Source organism: Lipotes vexillifer, unplaced genomic scaffold (assembly GCF_000442215.2).
Source record: "Lipotes vexillifer unplaced genomic scaffold, Lipotes_vexillifer_v1.1 scaffold614, whole genome shotgun sequence".
In the NCBI taxonomy this organism is placed as follows: Eukaryota; Metazoa; Chordata; class Mammalia; order Artiodactyla; family Lipotidae; genus Lipotes; species Lipotes vexillifer.
Genome location: NW_006787203.1, coordinates 819,832 through 842,577, shown reverse-complemented (window position 1 = coordinate 842,577; position 22,746 = coordinate 819,832). Strand labels below are relative to the sequence as shown.

The following is a 22,746-nucleotide window of genomic DNA, read 5'->3' as shown; positions in this document are numbered from 1 at the left end:
TCTCTTTCCTGTTCCATTGACCTGTGTGTCTGTTTTTGTGCCAGTACCATACTGTTTTGAATACTGTAGCTTTGTAGTGTAGTCTGATGTCAGGAAGTCTGAATTCTCCAGCTCTGTTCTTTTTTCTCAAGGTTGCTTTGGCTGTTCAGGTTCTTTTGTGTTTCCATACAAATTTTAATATTATTTGTTCTAGTTCTTTGAAAAATGCCATTGGTATTTTGATAGGGATTGCATTGAATGTGTAGATTGCCTTGGGTAGTATAGTAATTTTAACAATATTGATTCTTCCAGTCCAAGAACATGGTATATCTTTCCATCTGTTTGTGTTGTCTTCAGTTTCTTTCATCAGAATCTTATAGTTTTCAGAGTAGAGGTCTTTTGCCTCCTTAGGTATGTTTATTGTTAGGTGTTTTATTCTTTTTGATGTAATGGTAAATGGGATTGTTTCCTTAATTTCTGTTTCTGATACTTCATTATTAGTCTATAGAAATGCAACAGATTTCTGTATATTAATTTTGTATCCTGCAACTTTTCTAAATTCATTGATGAGCTCTGGTAGTTTTCTGCTGGTGTCTTTAGGATTTTCTATGTATAGTATCATGTCATCTGCAAACAGTGCCAGTTTTACTTCTTCCTTTCTAATTTGGATTCCTTTTATTTCTTTTTCTTCATTGATTGCTGTGGCTAGGACTTCCAAAACCATGTTGAATAAAAGTTGCAAGAGTGGGCATCCTGATCTTAGAGGAAATGCTTTCAGCTTTTCACCATTGAGTATGATGTTAGCTGTGGGTTTGTCATATATAGGCCTTATTATGTTGAGGTATGTTCCCTCTATGCCCATTTTCTGGAGATTTTTTATTTTTTTTTTGTGGTACGCAGGCCTCTCACTGTTGTGGCTTCTCCCGTTGAGGAGCACAGGCTCCGGTTGCGCGGGCTCAGCGGCCATGGCTCACGGGCCTAGCTGCTCTGCGGCATGTGGGATCCTCCTGGACCGGGGCACAAACCCGTGTCCGCTGCATCGGCAGGCGGACCCTCAACCACTGTGCCACCAGGGAAGCCCTGGAGAGTTTTTATCATAAATGGATGTTGAATTTTATCAGAAGCTTTTTCTGCATCTATTGAGATGATTATATGGTTTTTACTCTTCAATTTGTTAATATGGTGTATCACATTGATTGATTTGTGAGTATGGAAAAATCCTTGCATCCCTGGAATAAATCCCACTTGATCATGATGTGTGATCCTTTTAATGTATTGTTAGATTCAGTTTGCTAGTATTTTGTTGAGGATTTTTGCATCTATGTTCATCAGTGATATTGGCCTGCAGTTTTCTTCTTTGTGATATCTTTATCTGGCTTTGGTATCAGGGTGATGCTGCCCTCATAAAATCTGTTCAGAAGTGTTCCTTCCTTTGCAATTTCCTGGAAGCAGTAAAATGAAAAGGCAAATTTAAAGTCTCTTCTACCTCTAGATTTCTATGATTTCATTTTTCTGTTGTGTTACCTTAGGCTTACAAATAGGATAATTTATGTGCCAAATCTAAGATCTATTCCAGGTAGTTGTCAGTAGCAGTTTTGCAACATCTTTTTGATATAAAAAATTCTGTTTTCCCAACAAAATATGCCACATCTAAAAATATTGCACTGATACCTTAACTTAAACTTACAATGTCTGTATTTTTCCTGTTCTGTGAAAAATGGTTCTATAAAAAAATTTAACATATCTAATTAGAATATGCCCACTAGAAGCCAAGAAATCATAATTGTATGATATTTAATAGTAATATTTGGAGAGGTCAGACAGCAGAAGCAAAAAGAACTACAATCCTGCAGCCCGTGGAACAAAAAACACATTCACAGAAAGACTGACAAGATGAAAAGGCAGAGGGCTATGTCCCAGATGAAGGAACAAGATAAAACCCCAGAAAAACAACTAAATGAAGTGGAGATAGGCAACCTTCCAGAAAAAGAATTCAGAATAATGATAGTGAAGGTGATCCGGGACCTCGGAAATAGAATGGAGGCAAAGATCAAGAAGATGCAAGAAATGTTTAACAAAGACCTAGAAAAATTAAAAAACAAATACCTAGAAGAATTAAAGAACAAACAAAGAGAGATGAACAATACAATAACTGAAATGAAAACTACACTAGAAGGAATCAATAGCAGAATAACTGAGGCAGAAGAACGGGTAAGTGACCTGGAAGACAGAATGGTGGAATTCACTGCTGCGGAACAGAATAAAGAAAAAAGAATGAAAAGAAATGAAGACAGCCTAAGAGACATCTGGGGCAACATTAAACGCAACAACATTTGCATTATACGAGTCCCAGAAGGAGAAGAGAGAGAGAAAGGACCTGAGAAAATATTTGAAGAGATTATAGTCAAAAACTTCCCTAACATGGGAGAGGACATAGCCACCCAAGTCCAGGAAGCACATAGAGTCCCATACAGGATAAACCCAAGGAGAAACATGCTGAGACACATGGTAATCAGCTTGGCAAAAATTAAAGACAAAGAAAAATTGTTGAATGCAGCAAGGGAAAAATGACAAATAACATACAAGGGAACTCCCATAAGGTTAACAGCTGATTTCTCAGCAGAAACTCTACAAGCCAGAAGGGAGTGGCATGATATACTTAAAGTAATGAAAGGGAATAACCTACAACCAAGGTTACTCTACCCGACAAGGATCTCATTCAGATTCGATGGAGAAATCAAAAGCTTTACAGACAAGCAAAATCTAAGAGAATTCAGTACCACCAAACCAGCTCTACAACAAATGCTAAAGGAACTTCTCTAAGTGGGAAACACAAGAGAAGAAAAGGACCTACAAAAACAAACCCAAAACAATTAAGAAAATGGTCATAGGAATATACATAATGATAATTACCTTAAACGTGAATGGACTAAAAGCTCCAACCAAAAGACACAGGCTTGCTGAATGGATACAAAAACAAGACCCATATATATGCTGTCTACAAGAGACCCACTTCAGATATAGGGACACATACATACTGAAAGTGAGGGGAAAAAGATATTCCATGCAAATAGAAATCAAAAGAAATTTGGAGTAGCAATACTCATATCAGATAAAATAGACTTTAAAATAATGTTACAAGAGACAAGGAAGGACACTACATAATGATAAGAAGATATAACAATTATGTGTGCACCCAACATAGGAGCACCTCAATACATAAGGCAACTGCTAACAGCTGTAAAAGAGGAAATCAACAGTAACACAATAATAGTGGGGGACTTTAACACCTTACTTACACCAATGGACAGATCATCCAAAGTGAAAATAAATAAGGAAATAGAAGCTTTAAGTGACACAATAGACCAGATAGATTTAATTGATATATATAGGACATTCCACCCCAAAACAGCAGATTACACTTTCTTCTCAAGTGAGCATGGAACATTCTCCAGGATAGATCACATCTTGAGTCACAAATCAAGCCTCAGTAAATTTAAGAAAATTGAAATCATACCAAGCATATTTTCTGATCACAACGCTATGAGATTAGAAATGAATTACAGGGAAAAAAATGTAATAAACACAAACACATGGAGGCTAAACAATAGGTTACTAAATAATCAAGAGATCACTGAAGAAATCTAAGAGGAAATCAAAAAATACCTAGAGACAAATGACAATGAAAACACGACGATCCAAAACCTATGGGATGCAGCAAAAGCAGTTCTAAGAGGGAAGTTTATAGCTATACAAGCCTACCTCAAGAAACAAGAAAAATCTCAAATAAACAATCTAACCTTACACCTAAAGGAACTAGAGAAACAAGAAGAAACAAAACCCAAAGTTAGCAGAAGGAGAGAAATCATAAAGATCAGAGCAGAAATAAATGAAATAGAAACAAAACAATAGCAAAGATCAATAAAACTAAAAGCTGGTTCTTAGAGAAGATAAATAAAATTGATAAACCATTAGCCACTCATCAAGAAAAAGAGGGAGAGGACTCAAATCAATAAAATTAGAAATGAAAAAGGGGAAGTTACAACAGAGACCGCAGAAATACAAAGCATCCTAAGAGACTACTACAAGCAACTCCATGTCAATAAAATGGACAACCTGGAAGAAATGGAAAAATTGTTAGAAAGGTATAACCTTCCAAGACTGAACCAGGAAAAAATAGAAAATATGAACAGACCAATCACAAGTAATAAAATTGAAACTGTGATTAGAAATCTTCCAACAAACAAAAGTCCAGGACCAGATGGCTTCACAGGTGAATTCTATCAAACATTTAGAGAAGAGCTAACACCCATCCTTCTTAAACGCTTCCAAAAAATTGCAGAGGAAGGGACACTCCCAAACTCATTCTATGAGGCCACCATCACCCTGATACCAAAACCAGACAAAGATACTACAAAAAAAGAAAATTACAGACCAATCTTAGCACTGATGAATATAGATGCAAAAATCCTCAACAGAATTCTAGGAAACAGAATCCAACCACACATTAAAAGGATCATACCATGATCAAGTGGGATTTATCCCAGGGATACAAGGATTCTTCAATATACGCAAATCAATCAATGTGATACAGCATATTAACAAATTGAAGAAGAAAAACCATATGATCATCTCAATAGATGCAGAAAAAGCTTTTGACACAATTCAACACCCATTTATGATAAGAACTCTCCAGAAAGTGGGCATAGAGGAAACCTACTTCAACATAATAAAGGCCATATATGACAAACCCACAGCAAACATCATTCTCAATGGTGAAAAACTGAAAGCATTTCCTCTAAGATCAGGAACAAGACAAGGATGTCCACTCTCACCACTGTTATTCAACATAGTTTTGGAAGTCCTAGCAATGACAATCAGAGATGAAAAAGAAATAAAAGGAATACAAATTGGAAAAGAAAAACTAAAACTGTCACTGTTTGCAGATGACATGATACTATACATAGAGAATCCTAAAGATGTCACCAGAAAACTACTAGAGCTAATCAATGCATTTGGTAAAGTTGCAAGATACAAAATTAATGCACTGAAATCTCTTGCATTCCTATACACCAATGATGAAAAATCTGAAAGAGAAATTAAGGAAACACTCCCATTTACCATTGCAACAAAAAGAATAAAATACCTAGGATTAAACCTACCTAGGGAGACAAAAGACCTGTATGCAGAAAACTATAAGACACTGATGAAAGAAATTAAAGGTGATACCAACAGATGGAGAGATATTACCATGTTCTTGGATTGGAAGAATCAATATTGTGAAAATGACTATACTACCCAAAGCAATCTACAGATTCAATGCAATCCCTATCAAATTGCAAATTACAGAAATAGAACAAAAAATCTTAAAATTTGTATGGAGACACAAAAGACCTCGAATAGCCAAAGGAGTCTTCAGGGAAAAAAAGCAGAGCTGGAGGAATCAGACTCCGTGACTTCAGACTATACTACAAAGGTACAGTAATCAAGACAATATGGTACTGGCACAAGAACAGAAACATAGATCAATGGAACAAGACAGAAAGCCCAGAGATAAGCCCACACACCTATGGTCAACTAATCTCTGACAAAGGAGGCAAGGATATACAATGGATAAAGGACAGTCTCTTCAGCAAGTTGTGCTGGAAAACTGGACAACTACATGTAAAAGAATGAAAGTAGAACACTCCCTAACACCATACACAAAAACAAACCCAAAATGGATTACAGACCTACATGTAAGACCGGGCACTATAAAACTCTTAGAGAAAAATATAGGAAGAACACTCTTTGATGTAAATCACAGCAAGATCTTTATTGATCCACCTCCTAGAGTAATGGAAATAAAAACAAAAATAAACAAATGGGACCTAATGAAACTTAAAAGCTTTTGCAGAGGAAAGGAAACCATAAACAAGATGAATAGACAGCCCTCAGAATGGGAGAAAATATTTGCAAACGAATCAGTGCACAAATGATTAATCTCCAAAATATATAAACAGCTCATGCAGCTCAATATTAAAAAAACAGACAACCCAATCCAAAAATGGGCAGAAGACCTAAATAGACATTTCTCCAAAGAAGACATACGGATGGCCAGGAAGCACATGAAAAGCTGCTCAACATCACTAATTATTAGAGAAATGCAAATCAAAACTACAATGAGGTATCACCTCACATCAGTTAGAATGGGCATCATCAGAAAATCTACAAACAACAAATGCTGGAGAGGGTGTGGAGAAAAGGGAACCCTCTTGCACTGTTGGTGGGAATGTAAATTGATACAGCCACTATGGAGAACAGTATGGAGGTTCCTTAAAAAACTAAAAATAGAATTAACGTATGATCCAGCAATCCCACTACTGGGCATATACCCAGAGAAAACCATAATTCAAAAAGACACATGCACCCCAATGTTCATTGCAGCACTATTTACAATAGCCACGTCATGGAAGCGACCTAAATGCCCATCGACAGATGAATGGATAAACAAGATGTGTTACATGTATAAAATGGAATATTACTCAGCCATAAAAAGGAATGAAATTGGGTCATTTGTTGAGACGTGGATGGATCTAGAGACTGTCACATATCGTGAAGTAAGTCAGAAAAAGAAAAATATCATGTATTAACGCATATATGTGGAACCTAGAAAAATGGTACAGATGAACCAGTTTGCAGGGCAGAAATTGAGATGTAGAGAACAAACGTATGGACACCAGGGGGGGAAAGCCATGGGGTGGTGGTGGTGGTGGTGGTGTAATGAATTGGGAGATTGGGATTGACATGTATACACTGATGTGGATAAAATTGATGACTTAGAAGAACCTGCTGTATAAAAAAGTAAATAAAATAAAATTTAAAAATTAAAAAAAATGTAATATTTGTGAAAGCCACACATGCTGTAGTTTCATTATTTGAAGTTTGATGATACTTTATTTTCACAATGAATTGCTCTTTATTAATGAAAGAAATGAAGTTCGTAGAATTTAAAATTTTAAGTTTATATATGTGTATTAATTTTCAGTTAATTTTATTTTTATTTGTTTCTGTTACTTAGAGTTTAGATTTATAGTTTGTAGTTACTTTAATTGGATATTTTGAGTAATCTGTCACCAAATTTAGTTTAGGAATAACATAGTTTATTAATTGTAGAGCAAAAAATTTGAAGACCATGATCTTTTTAGATGGTTCAGTTCGGTGTTTGTAAATTAATCTGTAGGACAGTAATTACAATTCAACCTCCCCTAGATAAGGTGGGTAAGTTTGTGGAGGTGGAGCAGAATACATGTTTATTCTCGACATCTCTCAACATTCAAGATGGAGGACCAGACCCAATGTTTTCTTAATCTCATTACAGTGTTCTGTGAAAAGGTCAGGAGGTTACAGCAGCATTTTGCCAGATTTGGAAGAACAAAGCTATGGAGAGTGAAAGTGCAGACAGCATTAGATTTCAAGCCAATAGTGGCTGTGTCTAAGACTTTGGAAAGAGAGATACAGTATACAGACGATAAAATGTGTGGGACTGTCAATCTAAGTGATTCACAGCAGTTTAGGGTTTCCTGAAAAATTGGTGAAGGTTGTTTAGAAGTGTTACCTCCCATGAGGCTTTTAATCCTATAGATGTTGTTTGCTTTAGAAGTGAATCTCTCCAAGTCTTTGTTAAACATAGTAATTCTAATGTTTTTCACCCTCATGCTTTATATTCCATGAGCCCTTGGCGTTGTCACCCAAAGTTGTGACAGAGACTGCAAGCTCTTGACTGTAGTCTCTTCTCTTCCTCCATAATTGTTAGGATTGTGGATACCCAGTTCTCCATTTTCCATCATCTCTTGCACCTAAGTGTGGCCATGTGACTAAGTTCTCTGTGATTGAATGTGAACAGGAGTGATTTATGCCTCTTCTAGTCCTAGTCGCGTGGACTTCTTCCCTGCCACCGCCCCCCACCTTGGTAGGTAGTGGCAGTCATTATCACCCTGGGTCTGAATGACTGTGTGAAGCACAGCTCCCTGATCCCCCCCTGACCCCAGTCCTAGCCTGTCTTCTCGAGGCTCCTGTGAGAGAGAAATGAACACACTTCTTTTGTGTTTGTGCCATTACATTTGAGGAATTTAGCTTACTCTCTCTAATACAGTGGAGAAAGGATTAGTTGGTGAGGGCCTTAATCACTGAGAAGGGAAATGAATTATTTTTTGATGAAGGTGAATTAACTTTGTTAGCTACGCTTGTCTCCTATATTCTCCTGGTATGAAAGCTCACCTAACTGCCCACCAGTAGATTCAACGTCATCACAGACATTAAAACCAACAGGAGAATATAACGAGCTTCAGATTACTGGCTAATTGACCACTTTTAACATTGTTAATGTAACTCATCCCTGTGATTTAGCCCCAATCCTATGGGTTTCCGTTTTATCCCTCAGTGACATCATGCCAGTTCTCAAGGAGCTAAACTTCTTCCTGAACTCAGGCTCCTCTGACTTGGTCTACTCATCTCTTTCTTGAATAGTGGACTTCAGCGAATTTGCCTGCTGCTTGAACCCCTGTGTATCACTTATATTCTTGGCTGAGGTCCCCAGTCTGGGTCTTGTACTTGGTTCAGGATTTTGCCAAATAAATCGTATGCTACATCTTCTACACCTTTCCTGTGCTGGCTTCTTGCCCCTCCACTGGTGCCCCCTCTTGCAGTCAGTCCTCCATGTAGCAAAAAGGGTAATCTACAAAATTTGAATCTCTTTCAAATTATATTTGTTTGTTTTTTTCTCTAATGATAACCAAGCACCTTCTTCTATGTTGTAACTCCCAGTATTCAGTTAAATGTGAAAAGCTGTATTCTTCTCTTTCTGGCCTTCCCTAATTCATATACTGATAAAATTCTCATCAGTTATACTGTCCATTTTTTTTTTTTTTTTTTTTTTTTTTTTTGCATTACGCGGGCCTCTCACTGTTGTGGACTCTCCCATTGTGGAGCACAGGCTCCGGACGTGCAGGCTCAGCAGCCATATCTCACGGGCCCAGCCGCTCCGCGGTACGCGGGATCCTCCCAGACCAGGGCACGGACCCGTGTCCCATGCATCGGCAGGCGGACTCTCAACCACTGAGCCACCAGGGAAGCTCTATACTGTCCATTTTTGTTGTTGTTGTTATTCCTGTAGTCAGAAGCTAGAATTTGTGAATTTTGCTGTCCTTTTTGGAAAGATACCATAGAAGCAAAAATTATTCTTTATTGTAGGAGAAAATTGGTAATGTATAACTGAAAGAAGGCAACAGAATATATACCTAGTATCAGTAATTACTTTAAAAAGTTAAGTACATGGAACCCTGTTTTAAAATCTAAATATGAAAAAAAAGAAAAAATTGAATTACCCAGTTTTTATATGTTGCAGTCACTTGGCAGGAGTGCCTGAGAATTGAGTGCTCCAAATTTCAAGACTTAAGCCAGAAGTTATAAATACTTTTGCCTGAATCTGCACTTCTTCTTAAGAAGAGATTCATTTTACTGGAATTTTTACTCTATTAAAATAAAAACAGTCAAAATTAAAAATAAATCCCATAAGGCTTCTTATTACAATAGATAACTTAAACAGTTACCAACATTAGTTATGAAGATGGTATGTTTGAACAACTTTGAAAAGATGGATACACCTAAGTTATAATGTGGTACCTTTCTCACTAAAGCTTTAGGTTCTCTTTTATTATCTCAGTCTAGATTCCCAGCTTGGAATCAGAAGCCTCTCTTCTGGTTGTCCTTCACTGCCACCTGACCCACATTCAGTATCCCTTTGGCTATTTATTATCCCGTTCCCAATTATCTTTTCATCCATAAGCATTCATTCATTCACGCAATAAACATTTACCAAGCCTCTTAGATATGCCAGGCACTTTGTTAATCATATGTAGACAGGTAATTGCAACACAGTATGAATGGGGAGGAAAGAGTACAAGCGATAGAATAGTAGGATATATAAAGGAAATAGCTAGGATTTAACCAAGGTACAGGGTTAACTCTCAGGGAAGGTGTATTGTCAAAGTCTAAGATACGTTAATACAAGGGATGTGATTAAGTAGGATTGATTTGGAGTAGCATCTTATATAGTAGAGAGAGTGTGGCAGCAGAAGTTTTCTTGCAGGTCGCTTTCCTAAGAGTCTGACTAAAAGAATCACATTGACCATTTGATATGGAGCAAAGATTCATCTCCTTGGCAATAGCTACAAAGGTATCAGGGCTCACGTCCAGAGAAACTGAAAAGCTGAGCAGGAAACGGAAGTTGATCTAAAATATTCCTGGAGCTGGCCATTGCTCAGAGCCCAGTACAGTTCCCGGAGCTCATTCCAGGCATAGAGTGAAGTTTGACTCATTCTTGTTTTTATCAACAGGCTATGCCTAGACTTTGGTTAGGATTAGCTTAGTTGGTTTCATGAAGTTCTAGCAGTAGGCAACCACTGAATTTGTTGGTAACTAGTGGATCTCTATAGCAGAGAGAGTCTAGAATGAGGCATCAGGGAGACCTGGTAAGTAGCAGCTTAATACCAAGCACTGGAGTGGGGAGCTTAGCACGTGCTGTAGTTCCAGGGGAGCTACTAAAGGATCGGGAGAAGGTCTCAGGCACAGGTAGGAAATCAGGTACTGGAACTGGGAAATAAAGGATGGATTCTGATGATAGGAATCAAATCAGGAGCTCAGTTCCTGGTCCCAGAACAAGACAGACACCACCACCCAAATCTCTGGCCTTAAAATCTTTGGACACCTCCAACTTGAGACAGGATTGGTTCCAGAGACTGATGTGAAGCAACCACAAGTAGTCCTTAAGTATCTTCAGCCTCAGATGGTGAGAGGAAGAGGGAGTCAAGGACACTATTTCAGTATCAGAGTTCTCACAATAAAGACTCTGGTTCTTACAAAAAACAGGGAAAACTTGAATTCAAGGTACAAATAATATTAATTGAATTCAATCTCTCTCTTTTTTAACAATGTCTTTTTTTTTTTTTTGGCTGCGTTGGGTCTTCGTTGCTGTGCATGGGCTTTCTCTAGTTGCGGTGAGCGGGGGCTGCTCTTCATTGCAGTGCATGGGCTTCTCATTGCGGTGGCTTCTCTTGTTGTGGAGCACGGGCTCTAGGCACATGGGCTTCAGTAGTTGTGGCACGTGGGCTTCAGTTGTTGTGGCTTGCGGGCTCTAGAGCGCAGGCTCAGTAGTTGTGGCGCACGGGCTTAGTTGCTCTGGGGCATGTGGGATCTTCCCAGACCAGGGCTCGAACCTGTGTCCCCTGCATTGGCAGGTGGATTCTTAACTACTGCGCCACCAGGGAAGTCCCGAATTCAATACCTTAAGAAGTTTTAATTAGAGCAAAATTTTAAAATTGATAATTAATAAACTCCATGGTTTGATGTTCTACTTATTGCCTGACAAAACTTACGTTTCAGTCTTCCTGCATTTAAGAGGTTTCTCAGTGGGTCTGCTGATAATAACAAAAACTAAACAAAAAACAAAGAAAGAAGGCAAGAGTACATGCAGAAAAAGGATTTCACCTTATAAAGTAGTCCATTTAAAGAGGCATCTTCAGGAAAAAAATGGAACGTGGAAACTGTGTTGTGTTTACTTTGGAGAGATTACTTCTTAGAAGCTAAACTAGCTGGTCTTCAGCTCCATCTGTACTTCTACTGCCCTCCAGCTTCTTAGAGGTTATTTCTTCTTCTAGTTGTTATAAGCCTACAGGTTTTCTCTTTACTATTTTTTAACGATTTAAAGGCTGTCACTTCCTCAGCTTCCCAAATATTTGTGTTTTTTTTAAGATGTTGGGGGTAGGAGTTAATTAATTAATTAATTAATTTTTGCTGTGTTGGGTCTTCGTTTCTGTGCGAGGGCTTTCTCTAGTTGTGGCAAGTGGGGGCCACTCTTCATCACGGTGCACGGGCCTCTCACTGTCGCAGCCTTTCTTGTTGCGGAGCACAGGCTCCAGACGCGCAGGCTCAGTAGTTGTGGCTCACGGGCCTAGTTGCTCCGCGGCATGTAGGATCCTCCCAGACCAGGGCTCAAACCCGTGTCCCCTGCATTTGCAGGCAGATTCTCAACCACTGCGCCACCAGGGAAGCCCCCAAATATTTGTTTTCTAATTTGACTGTCAACCTAAAGAAATTAAGAATTTTTCTTAAATGAACATGACTTGTATAACACCTGTCAGTCTCTTCCCTGTGGTTCACAAATGGTCTAGTTATACTTTACCACTTTTGAAAGGCTTATTCTTTAGGTACATAATATTGGATTTATAATAAAGATTTACATTTTAGCAATTAATGTCTTAACAACTAAATGGATATAATTCAGGTCTTTTGCTTTCTGGTTAATTTTCCCACTTGCCTTAGGTACATTATACTTATTGATGACTTTTAACTGTATTGGCAATTTATGATGTAAAAAGTATAATTTACTGAAGCAGTACATATTATAAAAGATGTTTAGGTTAATTTTAGGTTTTGGAAATGGACTTTTAAAAGATATATTGGATATATACATATATATATATATTGGCCTTGCTGCACACCATGTGGGATCTTAGTTCCCTGACCAGGGATTGAACCCGGGCCCCCGGGCCCCATGCAGTGGAAGGGCGGAGTCCTAAGGGGATTCCCAAGATATACTGGATTTAGATGAGCAAAAAAGGTATTAAAGTAGATCGGCCAGTGAATACAGGTGTAATTAACCTGCTCCTTGTAATATAAGGATTATACCCACAGATTCAGGCCAGTATGCTCGAGGGAAATGGTTGTATTTGTTTTTTGAAAGGCTCAGAACATTAACATGATACAAGATCGTTGTCATTGCCAAGAGGATTAGAAAACCAGTTTAAGTATCATTTTCTACCTTTATTTATTGGTTCTTGTTTCTGAGTGTTCATAGTAGTGATGTTAAAATAACTTCAGAAGGTTTAGATTTTTTAAACTTTGGAAAGTTCAAAAGCAAAGCTGAATCTTTTAAAGGTCTGAGTTCCTCTGACCTTTGGTGGTCTACTGGCCTGAAGCCATCCGTTTTCTCAGAGATTCTAGTAGGTCAGGTCAGGTGTCCTCAGCTGACCTTCATAGACCGCTTCTCCTTGTCAACCTCCAAAACACTGTAAAGTTTAACTTGGTTAGAACTCTACCACAGTAAAAAAAAAAAAAAAAAAAAAAAAAATTATTCTTCATCTGTGCCATTAGAGCATTCATTAAGAAAATAGTCTGTTCATAAACTGCAGAGAAAGAGGCATGTAGACAACTGAAAGGTTTGAAAGTAGTTAGACATAATTAAACCAAGCTTATTTATTTATATTTGTCCCTAAAATAGTTGTAGATAAAGTTGTCTTCCAATTGACTGATTATTTTATAATGAATTCATTTGTATGTAGTAGGCACACACAAAGTGTCTGCTGAATGAATGAATTCACATTAGCTCAGTAGTTGATATTAAATATTCATCTTGGAAACCAAAAATAGTTAAAAGATAATGTAAATAGTATAGAGTTTTGTCCAATTTCTTTTGAGTTTTTGTTTGGGAATTTCTGTTTATGCTTCTACTTGCCCAACACATTTTAGTTTTTGGTAGGAGACCACATTTATGTTGTTATTATGGTAGAAAGGTAAAAAAACAAGAGGACCAAATGATCTCTAAAGACCATTCTAATTCTAAACTCATTTATTTTCAGTGACCAAAGGAGACTAGGTAAATACCCATTCCTGATTTAAGGTGGAAGATAATTATCAAAACCAATAGTAAACATTGCATTTAATGGCAAGTCATTAAAAGCATTCTCTGTAAACTATGGAACAAGACAAGAATGCTTAATATTCCTGATATTATTCAACATCATTTTTAGAAACTTAAACCTTTAGTAATTAAGACAATGAAGATGAGGTTTAAATATTAAGAAGTAAAAGTTACAACTGTTACTATTTTGAAAGAACTTATGATTATCTACCTAGAAAATCCAAGAAAAAAGTTATTAAGATTAATGAAGGAATTTAGTAAGGTTAGTTGGATACAAAGCAAATTACTAGTCCGTAGCTTTCCCATTCATCAGAAATAACCAATTGAAAATGTAATAGCAATAAAAGATTCCATTCACAATTACAGAGAAACTATGAAATGTATGAGTAAATCTACCAAAATTTTTAAAAAACTTATATGAGAAAACTATAAAACTTTACTGAAAGATGTAGTTGAAGACCTGAATAAATAGACATCCGTGTTCCCAGTTGGGAAAAATCAAGTCATTCTAAATTACACCAAAATTCAATGTCCTCCCAAACAAAATATCAGTGGGATTTTTTTTTTGGCCACGCCGCATGGCATGTGGGATCTTAGTTCCCTGACCATGCCCCCTGCATTGGAATTGTGGAGTCTTAACCACTGGACTGCAGGGAAGTCCCTCAGTGGGGTTTTTAAAACAGAATTTGACATCTTAATTTCACAGTTCACTTAGAAGAAAAAATTGCATATCACACAGACAAGGTAAAAAACAAACATTTTCTTTAGTTTTTCTCCTTTTGCTCTGTTATTTGTATTCCTCAGTTTTCAGTAGCGATTGCTTCCTTAGAGCATCAGTTAAAACTAGTGTACTTCTTGTACTTTAACACAAAAGAATCTTTTCTTTCTATAGACTCGCTGTATTTGGGAGGAGGTTTATTCTGGTGATTGATAGATGTCAAAATTGACTTTTGAAGTCAGAAAGGTAGAAAGTGAACTCAACTGTGTAATTACATTTCCTCAAAAAGAAATTGGCATTGATATTATCAAAGGTCTGGGTTTACAAATGGACAGCAGATACAATAAATTGATGTCCTTTTGATGACCTTTTTTAAAAAAACAGACTTTATTTTCTAGAGCAGTTTTAGGTCCACAGCAAAACTGAGCTAAAAGTAGAGATTTCCCATATATCTCCTCCCCCCACCGTATGCATCTAAAGATCTCTTTGCAAATCTGTCATTAAACAAAAAATCTGCACACACACACAAAAAAATTGCATATCAATCAGCACAAATATTTTTAAAAGACTGACATTAAGATGGAGTCTTGCTTTACATAATGTCAGAAACATAATCAAAAGCTATAGCAATTAAAGCAGTATGGCATTTGAGTATGAACAGGCAAATCAGTCAGTGTAAGAGAACAGAAAGTGTAAAAACCAACCCAGGGACTTCCCTGGTGGCACAGTGGTTGGGAGTCCACCTACTAATGCAGGGAACACAGGTTCAATCCCTGGTCCAGGAGGATCCCACATGCTGCGGAACAGCTAAGCCTGTGTGCTCACCTCAACTAGAGAAAGCCTGAGCGCAGCAACGAAGACCCAATGCAGACAAAAATTAAAATTAAAATTAATTAATTAAATAAAAAACCCAAGTATTGATTTCCTGTTCTGCTCTCTATCCCATCCCATCCTTCAGCCACATGAGCTCAGCCCTCCCAGTTGATAACTAGACTGTTCTAGGATCAGCCCGGTTTACTGTGATCTCATGAGAAAATTGTTTTTTACTTGCTACAAGTCCATGGTTCATTTGAGCAGTGCCTGGGTGTATTATTACACTATGTGATTTATTACACTAAATTGATCAGAGGCAATGGAGGAAGCAACACAACTGCAGTAGCAGGAAGCCCATTTAAGCACCAAGGCTTTGGTTATCACTTTTATATGTAAATCATATTCTTCCCTTTTAGGATATATATATTTTTGTCTGGGGCACAAACCATTCCCAAACTCCTCCCCACACCTTCTTTTAAGGTGATAAATAGACCAGTAGGCACCTAGTGCCATTATCAAAAATGATGGGTACTTTTGCTAAAGCAACAAGAGGTAGAACTCATACGTCTTCTGATACCGTTCCTTGGGTGTTTAAAGAATACAAATTGTTCCACAGTTCTGCCTTTTTCTTTTTCTTTCTTTCTCTTAATATAGGATGGATTAGTGGCAAAAACCATAGTCCATTACTGTAAAATTTTAGGGAAGTTGTGAGTGCTTAAACAAAGGTAGTAACAGTGGGTGGATGTGAGAAATTAGAGGGAGAACAACAAGCTTCATTCATTGATTTGTTAGTAGACATTAAGGAGAAAGAGGAGTTGTCAGCATCAGCTCACAGGTGGATCAGATTCCCAGCTGCAGCAGTCAGGCAGCTTTGGCGTGCTGGGACTGGGCTTAAGGAAGGAAAGTTTGATGAGAAAACACAGGCACCTCATGAGCAGTAATGGCAGCACCAGGTAAGGGCAGAAGTCACAGATCAAGTCCATATTAGGTCATAGGAAATAGGCAAAAATCGTGGTTCCGGGTGTTAGATTGAAGCATGACTTCAGATTGTGGTGCAGAAACAGTGAGTGCTCCCCACTCAGTGGTCCTCCAGGAAATTCAGTGGAGATGAGTCATCGTTGATTGGGGCCACCTAGGTCCAAGGAAATGGCTTAGCAAGAAGAAAGCAGGAGAGTAAACAGTGGTCACAGACAGTATTGGTTTCCCTGCCCAAAGAGGAAGAAGAAACTGCTGGGATATCTATGTAGAAGGGGACTTAAGATGGTAGATTGATCCCTGAGGAATATTCAGGGAGGAGTATTCAGGGAGATTATCGCTTGTTATTGACACTGAGTGATTGAGTGTCTCCTTACCCATGGTAGAGCAAAATAACTTCCCAATACAAATGGATTACCTGAGTATTGCTATTAATATACTGCTGAGCTAGCTTATGTCTGGTACCAGGTTGCTTTATCTTTCTAAAGCACCATTTTCTTTGTGTCATTGTTCCACTTAAGAATCTCCTAAAGCCATTTGCTTTCTGTCAGATTAAATCCTGGTGCTTTAGTCTTGCCTTCAGAAATTGTTATCAATTTACCTACCCTTTTACATGAATGCAAATGTTCTGTTCCAGGAAGACTATTACCATCTTCAAATACGCCATGTAAACCTAGAATGCTCATATCTCTTCCTGACATTAAAATTCATATATTCTTCTTCCTGAAGCTTCATATTAACCTCAATCTATTGTGCTTTTCTTCTATTTACTCTAACTTGACTTATTCTCTTTTCCATGTTTGTACCTTTTGTCTCCAAGTAGTATTTTGTCCCTCCATATAGATTGTATATTCCTTAAGGGCTGAGATTGTAGATTCTCCCTATTTATACATGCCACTAAAAAATGGCATTAGGGCTTCCCTGGTGGCGCAGTGGCTGGGGGTCCACCTGCCGATGCAGATTCGGATTTTATATTTTTTGGTCATTTTTCTGGTTACTTTTTTAGATTGCTTTTTGAGGAATTTGTCCATTTTCTGTTATTTTCCAAGTATATTGGCATAATTATTTTTTACAATGTTATCTTGTTCCCTTTTTATTTGTTGTAGAATCTATAATCTGTCTCTTTTTATTCTTGTTATCGATAAATTGTGCTTTCATCCTCTCTTGAACATTTGTGCCAAGGGTTATCATTTTTTACTCAAAAAAATCAACTTTCGGTTTTTTTTTTTGAATCCCTCTAATACGTATTTATTATCTGTATTTTTCATTCCTTCTTATACTTATTGGAAATTTTTATCTTGTTCTATCAGCTATTGAGTGAAGAATTAAATTCTGCCAGCTTCATTATAGATTGATTTATTACTCTTTAGTTCTGACACTTCTTGCTTTCTAGAATTTTTAGCTGTGTTATTCAGTGCATATACATTTAACATAATTCTATCTAGCTAGTGAATTGATCTTTTAGTCATTACAAAATTACTCTTTGAATAAAAAAAAAAAAAAAAAAAAAAAAAAAAAAATGGCATTAAAATTTTTCTTTTTAACTTTTTATTTGACTACTTCTGTAATGTTTTGCAAAGTCTTACTCTTCAGAACAGTGGAAAAAGATTACTCATTTGCCAGGCTTTTCATTTAGTAAGGTGTAACTTAGAAATACAAAATGTAGTTTCCTTACTGAAAGTTCTTATGGTTTGTTTGATACAACTTCTCAAAATATTAGATGTTTAAATAATTTTGACAATTTGTACATAATATGCATAGTGACTTAGTAGACATAGAGGAGACAATAAAGAGATTAAGCTTGTCATCCTAAATAAGAATTTTTTTCTGATATAAAATAATTTTTTATGAAATGTGTGAAAGTATAATTTTTATATTGTTGCTAGTCATGTAAATTGCTATAAACTCCCTGGAGGCAGTTTGATAATATGTATGAAATGATTTTGTTTGACCAATCAAGTTTACTCCTAGGAGTTTACCCCAAGGAACTATTTGTAGATATATTTAAATATTTTCAAGGCTGGTCATTATAACATTGTTTTATAATAGTAAAGTACTATAAATTATGTAAATAGTCAACCAGTTAGAATTCATTAATTGTGTTAAGCTACAAACATTTACTATGAAATATTATATAGTTACTAAAAGTGGTCTACTAGACTATTTAGTGACATGGAAAAATGACACATGACATATTAACACATTATTGACTGGAGGATTTTGTAGCCATAATATGTCTCTGGTCAAAAATGCATTAATAAGTAAAAAGGATCAGATTACTGAACAGCATAGTATAACCCCATTTTTTGCCAAAAAAGAAAACAAAAACAGTTATGTCTATAAAATTTTAAATTCTGTCTTCTAAATTATATATAGTAACTATGCATCGCTTTGGGAATCAGGAAAAAAATCATTTTATTAAAAAATTTGTTATAGTTCAGAGAGAAAATAAATAATAGTGAGAAATTATTTATCTACAGGGAAGGATCTTTAAGTAAGACAAAAGGAGATCCCCTTCCCCCAATATACACACACTCTTGATTCTGCTTATCTTAACCTTAGGTAGAATTCAGAGTGAACATTGGTGGTAACTCTACTGTAGTGATCTAGACTTAGCAACTTCAGTTCGAATCTAAGCTCTACCACTAAGTGGTTTCCTTAGTGGTCGCCATGAACAGCCTATCACGCTTTCCCTTTCTTCTTTTAGAAAATTAATAGACTACAATGAAAAGAGTTCAGATTAAATAAATAAGCCTATATAGAGAGTACATAGTAGGCGTTCAGCAAGTGTTGGTGTTCCTTCTGAAGAAACTACTAGGTCAGAAATTTAATGTTCTCTGAGACTGAAACTGAAGAAATAAATCGCAGGTCCTTCAAACTGCCAGTGTAAAGTCTTCAGAACCTTAATGATAGTCATTGTAGGATCTTTTGAACATTAGTTCATTTTATTCATGCGGGTAATTATTTATAATATGATTAAGTTCTCCAGAAGATAATATTTTCACACTTTTCATTTATTCTGTTAATTCACTATCAACATAATTGAAAACATTTATCTTCTAAAAGGAAGTGTTACTTCACACAGTCCAGACTTACTTGCTTTCTTTACTTTAGGTTGCTGTTGGCAGAACAGACATTGAAGACCTAGATCTCTATGCAACATCTCGGGAAAGGCGATTTCGTTTGTTTGCTTCTGTAGAATGTGAAGGGCAGTTATTCATGACTCCATATGATTTTATTTTGGCTGTTACAACAGATGAGCCCAAATGTAAGTATATTTCTTCAGTTATCTCAATAATTTTATAAGATTTTTCTCTTGTCTCTAGTTTGTAAAAATGTGGAGCAGTATAAGTTTTCAGAACAACTAAGCAAGCAATGTGGTGTTTCAAAAGATACTATGCTCTACAATGTTACCAGACTAATATTTCTTATCAAATCTTAAACGTTATCATTAACAACAAATACTGTCAGTTTTCTTTAAGCAAGAAGCAACTTTGTTCATTTGTACAAAAATGTCTGCCAAATACCCAGGTCTAAATAACCATAATTTGTCTGTCAGTTATTCTTTCAAGTAAAAATTGGGTTCCATGAAAAAAAGGAACTAGTTCGGTTCACGACTCAAATAAATAATCACAGAGTACTTTTTCTCAAGACAACCATAGTACTTTGGAAGGCAGCAGAAGTGCTTTTATGCACCCTTCCCATTTCATCTCACAGAATATTAAATGACATGTAGTCAAGGACAACTATCAAATGCCAGGCACTGCACTAGGTACTGGAGATAAAGTGGTGAGGGGAACGAAAGGTAAATGTTCTCCACCCTCATGGTGCTTGCAGTCTGGTGGAGGAAGCCAACACTGATCAACAAAATTTACATATAAACAACAAATTATAGCTCAGTGTCATGAAAGAAAGTTTCTTGATTCTCTGAGAGTGTATTTTTGAGAAGTGACCTAGTCAGATAGCTCAGAGAAATCTTCCTTGGGGAAATAGATATCACCATGAAATATGAAATCATAAGAGCTAGCTAGGTAAATGGGAAATCGGGAGTGGAGAATTTCAGCAGAAGAAACAGCATGTGCTGAGGTGCCATGACAAGAAGGAGTGTGATACATTTGAGGAGTGGAAAAAAGATCTGGGTGGCTGTAAGTGCAAAGAGCAAGGAGGAATATGGTATGTGGAATATGGGTAGGGCCAAATCATTCAGAGTCTGTAAGCTGATATTAAACATTTTTGTTTTTATCCTAAAAGTAATGGAAAACTGTGGTAGTGGTTTAAGCTGCAGGAGAATTTGGTGTATTAAAAAACCAAATTCAGGGCTTCTCTGGCGGCACAGTGGTTGAGAGTCCGCCTGCCGTGCCCCCGTCCGGGAAGATCCCACATGCCGCGGAGCGGCTGGGCCCGTGAGCCATGGCCGCTGAGCCTGCGCGTCCGGAGCCTGTGCTCCGCAACGGGAGAGGCCACAACAGTGAGAGGCCCGCGTACTGCAAAACAAACAAACAAACAAAAAAACAAAAAAACCCCCAAATTCAACTAAGTAAATGTTAAAGATCTTATTGGCTTTATTCAATGATTAATGAATTGAGCAGCATCCAATCTAGCAAATATAAAGGAGCTCTGAGGAGCTGTACAAAATGAAAGGCCTTTTATAGGCAGAAGGAAGCAGGAACAAGTAAGTTGTATTAGGGAGAAAAAGCAGATTAGTTATTGTGAGGTCACTTGCCTTCAGGAGATGGCAGGGGTCTGTCAGACAGATGACCTAACTGCTGCTGATCAGGTGATTCCTGATGACTGGTTTAAGATTCCATGTGGGAGAGAACTGACACTGTAATTAAGTCTCAGTTGGGTGACATGGGGCTTAGCGTAGGCAACTCCATTTGGGGCCTGTTGTCTTGTTTTCAGCAGATGCCTGCCATAATTATATTGTGTTTTGAAAGATCTCAGGGTGGAGACAGATTACAGAGGTCCAGAGTGGCCATGAGCAGATCAGACAGGAGACTATTGTCCAAGCATCAGAAGCTTCTAACAGTGGTGGCAATGGTAACGATGGAGTAGTGAGTACTAAGGATTTCTGGTTGGCTTAACTGGATGGATGGCAGTAGGCACTGGCGTTAAAGGGAAAAATCACAACTTCAGTTTTCGACATGATGTAGTTAAATGCCTCAGATTTGTAAAAGAGGAGATATCAAGGAGGCAGTAGGATCTAGCTCTTGATCATTGATTTCGATTCACTGAAAATCATCGTACCAAATAATTAGTTGTTTGATAATCTGCTTGAAACTGTCAAATGAATGCCTTTAGTTAGGTTAGAACAATTATAGCCATCTCTTTTTCAGAGATAGTTATGGCAAAACCAAACTTAAAATAAATCCTCAAGGACTAATGGATAGCATGGTGACTGTAGTTGATAATATTGTACAGCATTGTATAATTAAAACTTGCTAAGAGAACAGATCTTAAGCATTCTCAACAACAAAAAAGGTAACTGTGAGGTGAAAGAAAAATGTATAAAAGTTCAAAAAATTCAATCTTGGGTAATTTGACAAATTGGCTACTTCACACATTAGCTTTTAATGAATTAGTTTTTGATGCTTTGGATTATTTCCATTGGAGATGGGGGGAAGACAGGGAAGAGGTATGTGTTTGGGATTCATTTGTACATGATTGGTAATTAATGCAATGTGTATGGAGGAGGTTGCCTAGGGAGGTGGCATAGTATGAGAATAAAGGTGACAGTAGCGATACAAAAGGCTAGAGTTTAAGTAGGGCCCTTTTTTTGGAGAATTTGAAGTCTGTGGTAAGAATTGAATCTCTCTATGCTTTTATGGTTCCCGTTCCCTCCCCCCCTCCCTCCCCCTTCCTTCAAATATTTATTGAGTACTTACCATGTGCCAGATAACCATATTCTGCCTTGGAATTGGTTGTTTCTGTTTTTTTGTCCTCCTATAGTATTGTACGTTTCCTGAGTGCAGGGACTTTGTACATAGAAAAGACCCTTATACATAAGTAGGTATATACGTGTTCCATACATTTTGTTTAATTGTTTTTGTACAGTGTGGATTTTTATATTTATTTTTAGTATAGATTTGATAAAACTATTAATATATCTCTTACAATATCAAATGGTACTTTTGCATCAAATTCTGTAACTGTTGTCAAACATATCTGAGAAGTTATCCTTTAAGTGATGCTTACTGATTTAAAATTTCATAGTTTGAAATTTTTTAATTCATTATTTTCTTTATTTTTGTCTTCATAATGTATTCACTGGAAGCCTACTGTTGGATTTTTGCTTTTTGGAAATAATTTTAGCTGTGATTCTTTTGATAGATATTCCAAAACTATCACTTGCAGGGAAAAAACTGGTTTCCAGTATAAACACAGGATATTTAACAGCCACAAATTAATATCAGTTAATTTCTAACCAGCACTTTTAAGACATAATTAAGAATGGTAACTAAAGATCAAGATATTTGTAAAAACTTTTTTAAAACTGTAGGGTTTTAAAAAGAAATATTTACCT

General features: G+C 36.9%; 1 protein-coding gene across 1 annotated transcript in view; it reads left to right on the top strand.

The window, feature by feature from the left end:
• The window catches only part of MICU3 (mitochondrial calcium uptake 3), a 97,434-nt gene that overhangs the window by 24,653 nt on the left and 50,035 nt on the right, over nucleotides 1-22,746 (top strand). Inside the window, exon 3 of the mRNA XM_007459911.1 lies at nucleotides 19,338-19,491. Coding sequence (XP_007459973.1) covers nucleotides 19,338-19,491 — 154 coding nt within the window. The remainder of the gene's footprint in view (nucleotides 1-19,337; nucleotides 19,492-22,746) is intronic.